Below are 13,053 nucleotides of genomic sequence, written 5' to 3'. Positions count from 1 at the left end.
GGTTAAGATTTGTATCAGCTTCATGCAAGTTTAACTCATTCCATACAATTTGTTCTGTGTTATCTGACTTTAGATGTAAAGAAAGGCAGAATTGGTTTTAAGATTTGTTCACACCTGGTTGGCTTAGATTTGGTGACATTGCCATTTAAAATATATATATAATTGTGACAAATTGTTACTGCCCTGCATGACGTCCACTACATATATTATTACTGTCATTATTGTTACCATATCTCCATTACAGTTTATAGTTAGTTGATGATTTGCTGCTGCTGTGCATCTGTGTCTCTCTATTTATCTGTCTATCCCCCCTCTCTCTCTCTCTATCTGCCCCTCTCTATCTTTAACTCAACCAGTCGTGGTGGATGACTGTCTACCAATGAGCTTGGGTCTACCAGTTCAGTTCAGTTCAGAGCTTTATTGTCCCTCCAGGGGAAATTTGATTTGCAGTGACAATGTAACTTACACAACAAACAATAAATAGGCAAACAGTGACATAGAACAATGTCGCAGAGTACAGCACAACCAAACTTGATTTAAACAATCCTAAACGAAGTAAGAATATAAGTGACAGAAAGCAAAAAGTGTATAAAAGATAAAAGATGCCACAAGAACAGTGCGATTAAGAATTGTGCAAATTGATTGCATTGATTGCACGTGGAACAAAGGAGAATTTATACCTATTTGTTCGTGCCCTAGGTAGCATGTATCTCCGTCCAGACGGCAGAGAAATGAATTCCTGCAACAATGGGTGGTCAGGGCTGGACAGGATGGACCGAGCCCTCTGTAGGGCTCGTCTGTCAAAGACCTCTGAGAGACAGAGCTGCTGCATGCCAATTATCTTGTTGGCATCTCTCACAATTTTGAACAGACAATTTTTGTTTTTAACCGACAGGTTTCCATAAAATGAGATCAAGCAAAAAGTTAAAACTGACTCAATAAAAGATCTATAAAACAAAACCATTAAGGTCTCATCAACATTAAAAGATTTTAGTCTGCGCAGAAAGTATAATCTCTGAATGGCCCTTTTTACAGATTGTTGAGGTATTTAGGTCATGTGTCAAGTTTTTATCGATTATTGTCCCCAGATATTTATAAGAGTCTACCATCTCCACTGCTGTACCCTTGATAATGGTTGGATGGACTGTATGTGGAGTTTTCCTAAAATCAATGACCATGTCCTTAGTTTTTAGGACATTTAACTTGAGGTAATGGCTGTCACACCACTCCACAAAGTCAGCCGTAACTGGCCCGTGGTCAACCTCTCCATCGTGGAGTAAACTGACTAGAGCTGTGTCGTCAGCAAATTTTAAGAAATACCTGTCAGTGTGTTGACTCCTACAGTCATTTGTATATAAAATAAACAATAAAGGGGACAGGACACACCCCTGTGGAGAACCTGTAGAAGTCATCTTCTTTCGGGATAAGACATTATTAACCCTAACTGACTGAGGCCTACCTATTAAAAAGTCAGTGAGCCATTTCACCATTCCAATATCAAGATTAAAAAGGGACACTAATTTGCGGTATAAGATGAGTGGCTGAATTGTATTAAAAGCTGAGGAAAAATCTGTGAATAAAAGTCTAGCATGGGTTTTCTTACCCTCAAGATGCTTGTAAAGAAAGTTAAATAGAGCAGTGGTAGCATCCTCCACTCCTTTAGTTGGCTGATAAGCAAATGGCATCGGGTCAACTTTTAAGAGTTTCCCAGTAATCATGTCTGGCCCTGGACTCTTCCTGGAATTGCATTTAAGGAACACAGATCTTACATCAGAGGCAGTGATAGTAAGTGGAGAGGTCAGACTACATTCGCCCCACGTATCACACAAGTTGTTATATGCAACTGAGAAGTCGTATTCATCATCATCATTTATTGGCCTATTTTGCCTCTTATCCTGGCCTGTCATGGCTTTTATGCCATCCCATACTGCTCTTAGATCATTACTATGAAATTTCTTCTCAATTTTTTGTTTATATTGTAGTTTGGCCCTCCTAATTTCATATCTAACTTCTTTTTTAGCTTCTGATTTTTCTCTGTCTCCACCATGTGAATGAGCCTTATGTTTCCTGTGCAGTGCATCCTTCACTGCTCTATTTAACCAAGGTTTGTTATTGGGAAACACCTTCACTTGTTTGTTTGGGATAACAGAGTCCTTTAAATACATTACATAAGAGGATATCACCACTGTTCTCTCATCGAGATCAGAAGAGTTAAAAACATTCCAGTCCGTACATTCGAAGGCTCCTTTGAGCTCATCGATCGCACCATCAGTCCACATCTCCACCTGTCTGATTGTTGTCTTGCCCCGTTTGAGGAGGGACTTGTAGGTGGGGGGAAGAAGGATGGAATTGTGGCTGGAGGAGCCAAGGGGAGGGAGTGCAACAGCCTTATAAGCACCCTTAACTGAACCAAAACATAAGTCTATGGTTTTGTTCAGTCTGGTAGGACACGAAATATACTGATAAAAGTTGTTCATTGATTTAAGATCACAGTGGTTAAAATCGCCAAGGATGAAGCAGGGTGCATCAGGACAGAGGGACTGAAGCTTATGTGTGACTTTGTGAATAGTTGACACCGCATTGTTCACATTGGCTTTAGGGTGAATATACACAACAGTCAGAAATGTTTGGGGGAATTCACGTGGGAGGTAAAAAGGGCACACAGACACAGACAGCAGCTCAATGTCCGCGGTGCACACAGTCTCTCTGACAGTGATGTTTCTGCACCACCACTCATTAACACAGAGACACACCCCTCCTCCGTGGGATTTCCCAGTGACGTCAGCGTCTCTGTCAAGTCGGATCGGCACTCCGAAACCACTGAGTGACAAGTCAGTCTCCGGATCTGTTGACGTAAGCCAGGTCTCGGTGAAGGTACTGGATCCTGCCTGTCTGCCCAAGGCGAGGATCACACAGACACTGTGCCACGGCAAACAATGTCCATATAACAATAAAACACGAAGCCTCTATGTTTTGAGAGAGAAAGCTTCAAAGTACGAGGGTCAAGAGTCCAATCAAGTTGGTTGATTTCTTACTAACAGCGTTAAAAACAACACAAAAACGATAAAAACAAGGACAGACCACACAGCCACTACCTGTCGCCACACGTGCAGCGCCAGTACCTGTACAGGTACTGAGGTTTCTGCCTGTTAAAAGGACGTTTTTCCTCACCACCGTCTCCAAGTGCTTGCTCATGGTGGAACTGTTGGTCTCTGTAAATAATATTATAAAGAGTACGGTCTAGACTTGCTCTGTACGGAGTGTCATGAGATAACTGAAGTTATGATATGGTGCTATATAAATAAAATTGACTTGAATTTGTTTGTAACTTTTATTGTTAATTTTTTTTTCTTTTTTAAAATGTTAGTATTGGCCCCCAGGCATCTTGTCAAATCTGGCCCTCCTTAAAATATGTTTTAGAGTTTCAGCTGTCATTTGTGCATGCAATGATCAAGTGTGTTCACAGACAATGGTTTTGTTACTAACCTGTTGCCAGTTAACCTCATTCATTGTGATTCATGTTCCACCAGGAGTTTAGCGTTTCACAACCTAACTTCAAAATGTTCATATCACTTTCCAAAGGAAATCAAATTTCAAGTTTCAACATTTGATAAGTTTTCTTTGTGCTATTTTCAATTAAACAGGAGGTCTCAGTGTACTGCACAATTGCAATTTCGTTTCTGTTTACATTTTACACAGTGTGCTAACCTTTTTGGAAACAGGGTTGTACAATCTATCCACATTCATTATTCTAAAATCTTATCTATCACCTTAAATTCAGCAAGACCAACCAGTCTGGCCAACTTCAACCCGTCTACCGTTTTCAAATAAACTCAAGCTTCCACTTCCCCAAGATCTGTGGTCATCACAGAGACTGTTAAAGAACACCACCAGGGAATCCCTAACAAAATAATCAAACTCCTTGGTTGCTTATCTTCTCCAGTGTACTTAACATACATATATGAAAAGATGTGAATAAGGTGGTTTAGAAACACCTGTCTCTGCACATCCCTGAACCTTCTTTTGAAGCTCTCCTCTTCATAGGACAAAGAAGAGACTGCTCCCCTACTCAGAGTCTTTAACTCCTGGTTCCCTCCAATCTACCCACCAGCAGTCGATCTCCGAACCCCTCCATCAATCTACCTCAGTTTCTCCCTGACCACACTCTGCATATAACTATGTATATTTGTAAAGTATATACACCAGAGACTCTGTTAAGATCAGGAAGCATAAAGAGGCCAAAAGTGTTTTTTAAGTACCTTTCTTATTAATATTTTATTTCTTCTATTATTTCACCGAGTTAGTTACAATAATGGGCATCATTTAAAAAAATCATTCACATTTTTGTACATCTGCTGGGCAACTTATATGCAGTCAGAATGTTTACATTAAATTAAAGGTGACAATGTCTTCCATAAAAGAAAACAACAACAAGCTTTCACTCCAATAAAAATAGTTCTCATTATTTTCATTAGGATTCACACACTTCCTATGTGCTTTTAGCAACTTGACTCCCATTTCCCCACATCTGTTCTGCAATAATCACAAATGATTCTCCATTTGTAGATGTTGCAATGTTGCGTTGTAATTTAATACTGTTAATAACTACAGTTATTCAAAGGATATGGCCAATTCAAAGTGTCTATGTGTAAACACACAACAAAATCAGGCACATTATGTGCCATTTATATATTTTTACATTGTTCCTTAAATATGATGATAAAAAGATTCCACCCCTTTAAACATTCATGAACCTGAGCCCTTCAACACAAATCCAAAAGAATTAAGAATAATTGATTGAGATCAAAGCAAATAAAATCACACAGTCTGGTTTGAGTCCACTGGGTGAGAGCTGAAGGGGGACAGTGTCAGGGTGCCATAAAAGCTGGTCAGAGTGTGCGCTGGAAGAGCCACCACAGCCTCAGTTGGGAGGTGTGGTGCAGCACTTTGTGGAGGTTTGAATGTCAGACTGAGGACTTCTGATGCTGACAGTGGCAAAGTAAGTTAAGAGAAGATGTGTCCAAACTCCATCAACCCTGTCCCATTTACAGACTTACATGATTTAAATAAATCCTGGAAAGAGGTACTGTAGGAGGAGGACAGCTGCCACCACCATGAGGCCACAAAAGAACAGCACCAACCAGATAGGGAAGGATGCTGCAGACAAAACAAAGGGACAAAACATAAGGTGAGAGGTCTTATGGTTATGATACATGGCGTTAGTGTGTTCAGAGGATAATGATGTAGTACTTACTTCGGTTGGGGACAGCATGTACTTGACAGCGGCTGTCTACAGCAACACTCAACAGGGCTGTTTCATTATTCCCTTTGATATTTTTGCCTTTCAGCAAATCAGGCAGGAACGCGAGGTCTGTCACAACAATGCCGTGGGACTCCTGTACATAATACAGCTTCTACACACACATACAGAGTACAACCAAGTTATCATCACTGAGCACTGATTGATGTACCTGTTGCTTTGAGATGTGTGTCCACACTGCCTTTACCTGGAGGGAGAAGGTAATGTAGATAGCTACTGATCCTGTCACGGTTCCAAGGCCAAGAAATGTTCCAGAGTCACTGTCAAAGACAAGATTTTGGATTTTGGATTAACTTCCACAGAAGAAAAGTTTAAGTGACCTTGATCATCACTAAACCACAACAGTTGCTCGAGGGAGAGAGACTTGGTCGAGACACACAGACAAATAAGAAGTTATTGCCCGATTGTCTCACAGTGGTAACGTTCATATAAAATGTATTCCAATATTTTCTGAGGTGGTACACAGTGTAAAAAGTTTGGGAGTCACTGGTCTAAGGCATGTCAGTATCCATAGTGTCACTTACCTGACAGCCAGAGTGGAGATGACCTCAGTGCCACAGGGAGCAGTCAGCATGGGCAGGAAGCTCTTGCCATCCCACTTGGTGAGGTAACAAGGAGGAGGTTTCCGGTCTCGTTTATGTGGGATCTGGACTGTGTAAAGCCTGAGGGCATCTTTTTGATCTTCCACCTTTCCAAACCTGAAGTACGAAAATACAACAGTCACATCATCCAGATGGATATGGTGAGGTGAATAGCTGTGATGCTCTTACATAGAAGAAGAGGAAGAGCTCTTGTGTTTTTTCTTACCTGCAGCCCATATATCGATAAGCCTTCTCAGGTATGTGAGGCATGGTTTCAAGCCAGTTAAGACCCATTGCCAACTGGTTGCCACTCCACATACTGCAGGCAAAGTCCCGGCCAACAGTCACCAAGTGCTGCATGACAACACACACTGATCATTACTAATCAATCAATAATACTATAATTATTGACATTAAATATCCACAGCAGCAGGTGTCAATATTTGACCTTGTTGCCTGGACTTATGTCCAAGTCTTCGATCTCCCCTTCATGGGCTTTGAAGTCAAACTTCTTCTTCAGGGATGGAAACTGTAGAAGAGTCAAGACCATCAGAGTCAAGTGATCTGTCCCGTGAACAGCTGATTACAGACAACTGCTTATGAAGGTGAACTACAACAAACATAAAACAACAGTGAAATGATCAAAATATGTCATCTATGTCCTCTTTAGTTTTAAAAATGAACTGAACTTTTTGTCACAGAAAGACTAAAAGGTCATAATAAAGCAGCAGTAAGATGGACATGGAAGTGGGAAATTTAGATTTATTCATTTAGTTGTTGCTTTTATCCAAAAAAGGGAAACAGTCATGGTACAGTGTGATAAGAAAGTGTTAGTGCAGCAGTGTGCCGTGACAATTCTTAAAGGGATAGATTTCTCATGTCCAGTTGTTGCTAGTGTAGGAGAGGAGATCCTCTCTGAAGAGCTGGAGGTCTTCAGGAGGTTTTTAAAGGTAGAGAGGGACGCCCCTGATCTGGTAGAAACTGGTAGGATGTTCCACCAATGGGGAACAACAGACAAGAAAAGTTTGAACTGCCTTGAACAAACAGGTGGCAGAGCCAGGCGTTCAATGAAAGAACACAACAGTCGTGAGGTAACATAAGCCTGCGTTCAAGTAGTTAGGTGTAGTACCGGAAACAACCTTGTAGTCAGCATTAGTGATATGAATTTAATGCAGGCTGCATCAGGTAGCCAGCAGAGCTCGATGAGCAGTGGGGTAAAATGCCTAATTAAAATCCATATCTTCATGACTGTAGTTATTTATTTCTCTTTTAAATGCTGTTATTTGTGAATTCATTATTATATACCGTTAATTTTTGAATGATGTCTTGTTTTATCGAACAAACTTTGTATATTTTATTTTTCATTAAATATTAAATAAATACTGAATGACTTTTAGTTAATAAATGTCAAATTCATTTAGTTAACACATTCATTTCTAACCAAATGTATTATGCGTTTTCACTGACTTGTAAATTCATTAAATACTTGTGGTCCTCCATATAAAAAGCATCTCTGTACCAGCAGCTCATTCACTTGAACTGGAACCTCGAGGACTGAAGCAGTGTCACCATTTAAAAACTATAACCTGCTGATATGACTTTTGATCTGAAGTTATTTCAACTATATGAAAAAGGGTCACTCATTTTGTGAAGACTGTCCTCACCTCCCAAATGAGTCAAAGTACATGCATGGCAGACAGTATTTACCTCCCAGACCCTGATGTGTCCGTCTGTGCCTCCTGTCAGCAGAAGGCTCAGGTCAGAACTGAACCTGACCACCTTCTGGAGCGGGTCCTGAGGGTTCAGGTCTGACTGCACTTCAGCCAAACCAGTCACAGTAATGTGAGCTGTCTCATCCTTCATATCAGACTTGTCTCCAGACGCTGCAGCACCATCCTGCCCACCTTTGTCTCCTTTCCCAGCTCGCCGCCTGGCATCACCCTGCTGCACATTGTTCCCTATTGCACAGAGGACACTAGCTTTTACTGGATAACAAACACACCTGAACATGTCTGATTTGAATTAAGACAGAAATTAAGGCAGAAATTTGTTACAGTCCAAGTTGAGTCCAGTTGGACTCACTGGCCAGTGACAAGTGAAGTGAGACAGCCATTGATATATACAGTGCTGCTCATAAGTTTACATACCCTTACAGAAGTTAGTTTACAGTTTCTTGCCCATTTGTAAGAGAAAATGAATGATGACACAAAAACCTTTTTTTCCCCACACGTGGTTAGTGGACAGTTGAAGCCATTTATTGTGAAACAAATGTGAGAACTCAATTTAAACCAAAATAACAACAGAAATGACCCAAATTACCCTGATCAAAAGTTTACATACCCCAGTTCCTAATACGGTGTATTTCCCCCTTTAACATCAATAACAGCTTTAAGTCTTTTGAGGTAGTTGTCAATGAATCTCTTAATCGTTTCAGATGGTAAAGCTGCCCATTATTCTTGGCAAAAAGCCTCCAGTTATTGTAAATTCTTGGGCTGTCTTGCATGAACAGCACGTTTCAGAGTGGTTCAATAATACTGAGGTCAGGAGACTGAGATGGCCATTCCAGAACCTTCACTTTATGCTGTTGTAGCTACTGACTGTTTGTTTTTGCCCTATGCTTGGGAACGTTGTCGTGCTGGAATGTCCAAGTACGTCCCATGCGCAGCCTCCGGGCTGAGGAGTGTAGAATTTCCTCCAGTATTTTTTGATAACTGGCAGCATTCATCTTGCCATTAACTCAAAAATTTCCGGTGCCAAATTTCCCGTGCCTTTGTAGCTCACACATCCCCAAAACATCAGGGCTCCACCACCATGTTTCACTGTTGGAACTGTGTACTTTTCATCATAGGCCTTGTTGATGCCTCGCCAAACATAGCGTGTATGGCTTTTCCCAAAAAGTTCAATTTTGGTTTCATCACTCCACATTACTTTCTCCCAGAAGGTTTGGGGTTTATCTCTGTGCAGTGTGGCATATTTGAGACGAGATTCTTTGTGGCATTTGCGTAAAAGTGGCTTTCCTCTGGCAACTCTACCATGCAGCCCATTTTTCTTCAAGTACCTTCTTACAGTACTGCTTGAGACATCCACATGATATTCTTCAAGGGAGAGTTGAATTTCACCTGATGTCATTTGAGGCCTTTTCTTCGCATCCCGAACAATTTTCCTTGCAGTTGTGGGGGAAACTTTGCTTGTCTACAGTTCCTCTTACTTTCCATTTCTTAATTAGTGTTTGAACAGTGCTGACTGTTATGGAATTTTCTCTTTTTGGGTTACACAAGGTCACGTGTGAGCCTTGTGGTCCTCGGCAGTATTAATTGTTTGTCTTTGCCTGGGTGCCACCATATCTCAACACTGTGGTGTCCAGGGTCGAAGAGGCCTGTTGCTGCATTCCTAGACATAATAGATAGCTAACTGTTGACGTTCCATTAGCATGAACAGACAACAGTGTCTCCAGACTAGAATGTGTTGAAGGTGAACACGAACATGGGTAAATGCATTCCCTTTGACTATTTTGGGCGTAAAGTATTTGTGGCGTCATCTATGAGGGTTTAAAGTGTGACCACCAGCATGAGTTCATCAGAATGCGAGACCGACTCAAGCACTTCAGGTGTACTTTGAGAGTGTCTCTAGTTCTCCTTGGCCAAGCATCAATAAATAATACAGCATAAGACATCAGAGGCTCCTGAACACTTTCTTCCCTCCTGACTTCACCATTGACCTTTGACTTCAGCAATTTCTCCACAACACTGACAGGCATTATCAACTGTTTGGCAATTTTCTTATATCCGTTTCCTGATTTGTACAGTTGTACTACCTTTTCTCGCAGATCCTTTGGCAGTTGCTTTGCTTTGCTTTTCCCATGAGTCTGCATCCACATGAGTGATACAAGGGTTTCTCAGGAGTCCAGCAACTCACTGACTTTTATACACACCCACTAATTACAAGCTAACAGATCACATGTGAAGATACTTACCTTTAATAGCCATTCAATCCCAACTGTTTCAAGTTAGGTGCAGGTTATCAGACCAAATTACAAGGGTATGTAAACTTTTGATCAGGGTGATTTGGATAGTTTCTGTTGTCATTGTGCTTTAAAAAGAGTAAACACAGATATTTCACAATACATGGCTTTGGCCAACCACTATCCAAGAGTGAAAGAAAACATTTTGTGTTATCATTCATTTTCTCGGAGAAATGAGAAACAAAACATTGTGTCGGGGGATGTAAACTTATGGGCAGCACTGTAATCAGGGATACAAACATAACTAGGGCTGGGTAATTGGCTAAAAATGAATTATGATACTATTTGCAGTATAAATCATAGGATGAGGAGATTTTCCAGAAACAATCTTTGCGCATTCTATCACGTTAAATGCAACACCTGCTGTGATTCGCTATGAGCAAAGTCATACATATTTTTTTTCATACTCTCTGTACACTACCAACTTATCTTATTTTCAATATTTGGACATCTCCAGCTTTATGCTGTTCTAGTTGTGAGACTATGTTGTATATATTTGAACTCAATGAATCTCATCGCTGCTGCAATGACCTGATGTAGTTCTTTGGCGTGGTGTTACTTTATCAAACATTTCCTAACAAGCTCATCGTTGCTGTACAGATTATTAGCTTAATCTATCAAATGAGTGTAATATGAGTAGCATATTTTTTATGCCATTTTTAAGATAAAGTATATTTCAGAGCGTGGTGGTGAGCCTCACCATCTTTAGCAGCAGCTTTGCCTCCTTCTTTCTGTGTGCAGTGTTTAAACTTCATTAGACAACAGGTCCCGTCCTGTCCTGCAGCAATCACACCGTTACCTACAGCCATGTTCATGGTGGCACGTGTCTCAGTGTCATGGCAGTAAAGCAGACTGGCACTGTACTGGTGTTCTCCAACCAGCTGTAGGTCCAGGAAGTGCTGAAACACACAGAGTCTGAGCATGAGTCTGCCACTGATGCCGCTTTACGCACACTCAGAATGTCAGTAATCCACATTTCCACTGATGCACTCAGACTAAACATGCTCTGGTGATTACAGTACAAGTTAAGAATCTTTAAATGCTACTTTTGCAAGGTTTGCTGTAAAACATCCAGAAGCAGATTTTATGAAATATTAATCATTAAACATATATGTTTCCCTCTTTCTTACAGAGACACAGGTTATATGTGGAGTGCACACAAGTATTTCTGGTGGGAAAGAGTGTTTGCTTTGATTTTGTTATGCTATGTATTAGTCTATTATTAGAGTCCTTTTGATACTAACTCACAAAAACATTGAGGTGTCTTAGAGTTCAGAATGTAACATGTGTGGGCTATTTGTACAACAGGATGTGTTATTTGGACTTAGAATATGAATTTAGTATTGTAAAAAGCATAAAGCAACATTTTTGTAACATTTTGTAATCAGGTGTGATGGTGTCTCTGTAAATCTCTGCAGCTGCTCCACTTCAACTCTCTGTGCTTTACAGTTTCCTGATGGACAGTGTAGAGTAAACTGCTGCCAACTATAGCTGCTGTTAGCTAGCTAACTCAGATAGCTGTACTGCCCAGAGGACAGAGACAGCGTACTCATAGAGCACTAAGCTTCATGTTACTCTACAGTGCTCTGGTTTATCAGACACAGTCAACACAGAACCACACAAAGAATGTGTTGTCTTGACACCCAGTACTTACCACTGCATTCTTTATGCCTGTTTTGGAAGCCCCTCCTCCTCCTGCGGTGATCACCAGCCCTGTTTTAGGGTCCACTTTAATGGAGTATAAGGGAAAGGGGGCTCTGTACACATCTGGTACTCTCCTCTTCCCCATTGTTGTTGTGCAAGTCACTCACACGTCCTCATAAAACCAATGCATTCAACAACACCTGTGGAAAACAGAGTCCAGAAAATCTATTGTGGAAACAGGATTTACATCTGTTGGAAAATCGACTATCAAAGCCAAAAAGATAAACATCATCAGTTCCAGCTTCTTGCTCTGTTTTTCTATGTTTGGGTTTTGGACATCTGAAGATGTCACACTGGGGTCTGGAAAACAGTGATGAGCGATTTCAAACACCAATTCATTGAGAAGACTCCAAATACAAACAATACACATGAGTTTTATGTGACTAATGTTTGTTGTGAAGTTGGAATGCTGAAGCATCCCATGACGCAAGGACCTATAATAAGACCTGGATCATACACCATAGACCTCCATTCTAAAAGAGACGTGTAAAAGTGTTGACGGGACACCTGGAACTGCAAACAAGGTCAACTATGACTTGTTTTTTGATCCATGGAGGTTTTACATTTGTAAAACATCTCCTTGAATATTCTGGAAATAGAGCTCCCTAAACCTGACACACTGGACCTCTAACAGTAAACCTTTTTGTGAGGCAGCTGCAGAAGAAACAGTGAGCCTGTCAGGTGTCTGTGATCTGCTTTGGTTTTAACCACAGCGCCGTGCCTGCTGCCTGGTGACCGGGTCGGTGACCGGGTCAGTGCCTGCTGCCTGGTGACCGGGTCGGTGACCGGGTCGGTGCCTGCAGTGTTTTGGTTTAACTGGCGTCCGTCAGCTCCACGCACCGGTTGTTGTGGTTGTTGGAACAGGAAGAGAGCACGTATGTGGCAGCACACACGGACACGGTGTGTTTTTGTTTTTGTTCTACATCATAACGTTCATGAAAACATACACAGAGAGGCACGGGGACAGCTGCGTACTGTCCCGTGCTCAGCACAGACACCATTTAAAAGGGTCGCTCAATAAACCGAAAGGTTCAGTAGATGTTACCGGGGCTAACAGCACGGCTATGCCGCTGACACCACCTTCATGGGTGGATGTGAACAGTGACAGCGGTGGGTGGAGCAGATGCTACAGTTAGCTCCACACTCCTGTCATCAGAACACTCGTACCTGTGAGCCGGGCCCGGTTCGTCCTGCGGTGTTTTCATCCGGTACCTCAGCACAGTCCGATCAGAGCGCGAGGGCACAGCGGACATGAAGCGCGAGGCTAAAGACAACTCGACAACCACTTCCCGACTTACACGTCAGCAGCGTACGCTGCGTCATGACGTCACCACAGGAACGCCTGCGGCCGGTGGACCCATGGGTAGACCGAGGACGCGGTTCTGGAGATTTAGATTTTATTATACAGCTGTGGTTTGTTATTCTGA

The 13,053-nt window shown here is 41.6% G+C and overlaps 1 protein-coding gene across 2 annotated transcripts; it reads right to left on the bottom strand.

Moving 5' to 3' along the window:
* Positions 1-4,245: 4,245 nt before the first annotated feature.
* Positions 4,246-12,949, bottom strand: preb (prolactin regulatory element binding). Of its 2 annotated transcripts, XM_010754785.3 has the most exons (10): positions 12,794-12,949; positions 11,577-11,766; positions 10,623-10,821; positions 7,609-7,859; positions 6,350-6,430; positions 6,128-6,255; positions 5,845-6,018; positions 5,508-5,580; positions 5,255-5,414; positions 5,063-5,157 (listed from the first exon to the last, which is right to left on the bottom strand). In XM_010754785.3, exons 2-10 carry the CDS (start codon positions 11,709-11,711, stop codon positions 5,063-5,065), a joined length of 1,296 nt encoding a protein of 431 aa, XP_010753087.1. In that variant the 5' UTR covers positions 11,712-11,766; positions 12,794-12,949. The 2 variants fall into 2 exon arrangements, with proteins under 2 accessions (XP_027142720.1, XP_010753087.1); XM_027286919.1 differs by lacking the exon at positions 12,794-12,949 and having other exon boundaries at positions 4,246-5,157; positions 11,577-11,711.
* Positions 12,950-13,053: the final 104 nt, after the last annotated feature.

The sequence above is a fragment of the Larimichthys crocea genome, chromosome XIII, assembly GCF_000972845.2.
Source record: "Larimichthys crocea isolate SSNF chromosome XIII, L_crocea_2.0, whole genome shotgun sequence".
NCBI classification, from domain to species: Eukaryota; Metazoa; Chordata; class Actinopteri; family Sciaenidae; genus Larimichthys; species Larimichthys crocea.
Note: the sequence above shows the minus strand (reverse complement) of the source record. Positions and strands in the feature narration are given on the sequence as shown.